Below are 3,199 nucleotides of genomic sequence, written 5' to 3'. Positions count from 1 at the left end.
CAATTTGAAGCCATTGGTAACGCAAAATTAAACCCTCTATCTAAACGTTACGGTAGGACTACTACCCGGAAGGACTCCCAACAGCACTACCCCCACCCCAAACACAGGACGTCTGCATGGTCCCCTTTCAGTTCACTTAGGGTAGGGAAAACTAGCGATTTTCTGGCTTCCTTTTGCTGAACACACGGCCAAGGGGCAAAATGAAGGTTGTTCCTTCAGATGAAATACAATTAAAGAGCCATCATCAGAAAGCAATAAAAAAAAGCACATTCACATTTTCAATACACATGGTGAGGTACATATGCTTTTAGAAATGTAATCCTCCTTTAATATTCTGAAATAGCTTTTTGATGGTTGGGTTCATTACAACAGCTTTTTTTTTAAAACTGAAAATGCATTCTGTTCCTCAGTGTATCAAAGGAAAAAATAACTACTATGGAAACCACTGATTACAGTTGGACCTGGAAGATTGCTTATATTGACAGAATCAGTCCCAGGCGATAATTACAACGCTTTTAATTTCGTATCTATATCCTATTTGTGTTTGCCAAATTAAATTCCTGTCTTCAGAGCATGCATAACAAAATTCAATTGGGACAGAGTGGAATTAATATTCAAGTAACTAAACTCTTCTCTCAAATTCGAAACGTTACTTCAACAGGAAAGCTCTTCAATTATGCATGACGGTAACTGACTCTTTCAAGAAAACGTCCCAAACGCACAGCATAAATTTAAAGAATCAAAACGGCTTTTCAGCACCGGGGGAAATTCTTCCATGCCCAGATGGAATTAGCGGCAGCGCGGATGTCAATCCAATCCGACGCCCGGATGATGCTCAGACAAGTAGAACCTGGCTGCCTTCAGAATTATAACAAAATCAATCAACACCCTCAATGCTAAACGTATTACAGCAAACCAGGAGGGGGGGAAAAACGATCTATTTTTGTACATTTCATAAATAGCTCAACAAAATAGTGTTAAATAATCGGTCAGTGATGAACATCCATTGTGGTCCAATGGCTTTATTAAAACTGGAGTTTAACGGCCCGGAGCCCTGTCTGTGAACACAGGGACGTGAGCCCAGGCCTCCCGGCTCGTTCGCGTCCTCCGGCGGGGCGGGGCGGGGCGGGGTGGGGGCGGGGCTCATTTGTTCTTGCCCAGCGTCCTCTGCTTCTCGGCGTGCTCCACGATCTTCTCCTCCACGTAGAGCCCCTTGCGCCTGCGCACGGCGTTCATGTACTTGAGGGCCTGGTTGGCCGAGTCGGCCTTCTCGCCGAAGTGCAGGTACTCCTCCTCGGTGGTGGGCACCCAGAAGGGGTCGCCGGCGATCACCTGAGCGACGGGGTGAGGGAGAGACAGAGAGAGCGAGGGGTTTAGAGAGGCCGCACTCAGCGAACTCACACGGCCGGAGCCGCCCAAGGACACGAAGGCAGGGAGGGGACGTAGCCTCACATTACTTCAAAACAGATTGCCGCGGCGGGGAGCTGCCACACTTGATAGAAAAGCCACGGGCTTTTATTCCCCGATCAAGAGGCCACTCAATCATTCAGGGGGGGAAAAAAAACCCGAGCTGGGCCGCGAGCCTGGATGTTGACTTTGGAAGGCGGTTAGGGAGGAAAGCTCAGGGGGATATAATCGCAGAGAAGAAGAAGAGGAGGAAATAAAAAGAGAGAGGGATGAGGGGGGAAAAAAGGGAGCAGAGTTCAGCGGCGGATCCCCGGCTCCGCTCCGTTTGCGTCTCCCAACAATGGGGAAGTCATCCCCGGGCCCCGGGCCCCGGGCGCGCCCGCTGCCCCGCTCCCCCGCACAGAGAGCTCATTATGTAGAGCGCTGTGACACGCTGTTCCAGCGGGAAGAGAAAGACTTACTGCCAGGGCTTTCTGGGAGCGAGGCCGTGCCCGTCCGTCCGCCCGCCCGCCCGCCCCGCCTCAACCCGCCCCCCCGCCCACCACGCCACGCCACGCCGCACAAAAGCGCTACTGCGATGACCTCACCGGCCAGACAGCGGCCGGGGAGCGCGATTACAGTACCGTGCTCGGGGCGGGGCCTCGCACCTGGCCTGGGAGTCCGGGGGAACGGGGCTGCCTAATTTGCCCGGGACAGATGGCGGGGGGGGGATTTGGGACAAAGCAAAGCCTCCCCTCGCACCAACAGTCGCCCGGGGCCGCCGCTGGAGGGGCATATGTCACAATGCATCTGCTGTTCCCTCGGGGGAGGGGCTAAACTCAAACCGCGAGCGGTCTGACCGTACGCGCCTCTAACCAGGACCTGTCACACGCGTCTCTTTCATCAGACTGCTCCCTTTTTCTCTCTCTGAGAGAATGGGTTGGGTTACTTCCCTTTGATAAGATCTCTTCTCATCTGTATTCTCTGTGAAAGCGTGTCTCCAGGCAAAGGGCAGAAAAACAGTGACAAGGCCATTTTTTTTCTGAGAGTGCAATAAGAGGCACTGGCTGTGTACCGCTCCCCTCCCCCAACCTCATTTTTACCATTATCACCTTTGTCCCTTAAGCACACACCGACAGACTGTACATCTACGACCTCTAACTGAAACAGCAAAACGACCAGTAAAATTCACATTCACTTTCAAATGCACGAGAAAGGCTGGGATCAATAAAAAGCGCTCAAATATCACCGTGGCAGGCTGAAATGAAGCGAGGCTGCTCTTTGTAAACATCGTTACTTATAGCGTCATGATTCTCCTGAGTCATTATTGTCACAGCTGCCGCCGACAATGGCAGAAAATGTCACATTAAATCAGACTGAAATTTTCAACGAGCGCAAACAGGGTGAGAGACAACAATGCCCGCCTCCCTGCCCGCCCCGCACACCCCCCCTCCCCTCCCCGCCCCTGCATGTGCCCTGGCGAGGAAGAGGATGTGGCCGAGGGATTCTTCACACCGCTAATGCTGAGTGACACGAGCTGTGTGGCGCAATTAAGAGGCAGCGTAGCGTCGCTGGCGACTGGCTCATGCGGCGTGACAGGGCTGGTGCGTGGGGGGGGGGGGGGGGGGGGGGGGGGGGCGGGAGGGGGGCTGGTCAGACGTGCTCCACGACTCCCGCCGTCCGGCGTGCCGCCTGGCCCTCGTTACCGCCGCCTTTGTGCAGCTCCTCAATTATATTAGGCTGACCTGGAACCGGGGGGCCATTCGGGGGCCTGCGCCGGGCCCTAGCTCCGATTGGGGATTGGGGGGGGGGG

The 3,199-nt window shown here is 54.0% G+C and overlaps 1 protein-coding gene across 3 annotated transcripts in view; it reads right to left on the bottom strand.

Annotated features, from left to right (window-relative positions):
* Positions 1–275: 275 nt before the first annotated feature.
* The window catches only part of efl1 (elongation factor like GTPase 1), a 69,704-nt gene continuing 66,780 nt past the window's right edge, over positions 276–3,199 (bottom strand). For all 3 annotated transcript variants that reach the window (XM_035418147.1, XM_035418149.1, XM_035418148.1), the window contains exon 20: positions 276–1,332. In XM_035418147.1, the coding sequence (XP_035274038.1) occupies positions 1,144–1,332 (189 nt within the window). In that variant the 3' untranslated portion in view covers positions 276–1,143. The remainder of the gene's footprint in view (positions 1,333–3,199) is intronic.

The sequence above is a fragment of the Anguilla anguilla genome, chromosome 5 (assembly GCF_013347855.1).
Source record: "Anguilla anguilla isolate fAngAng1 chromosome 5, fAngAng1.pri, whole genome shotgun sequence".
Classification (NCBI taxonomy): Eukaryota; Metazoa; Chordata; class Actinopteri; order Anguilliformes; family Anguillidae; genus Anguilla; species Anguilla anguilla.
This window is presented reverse-complemented; position numbering and strand designations above follow the sequence as displayed.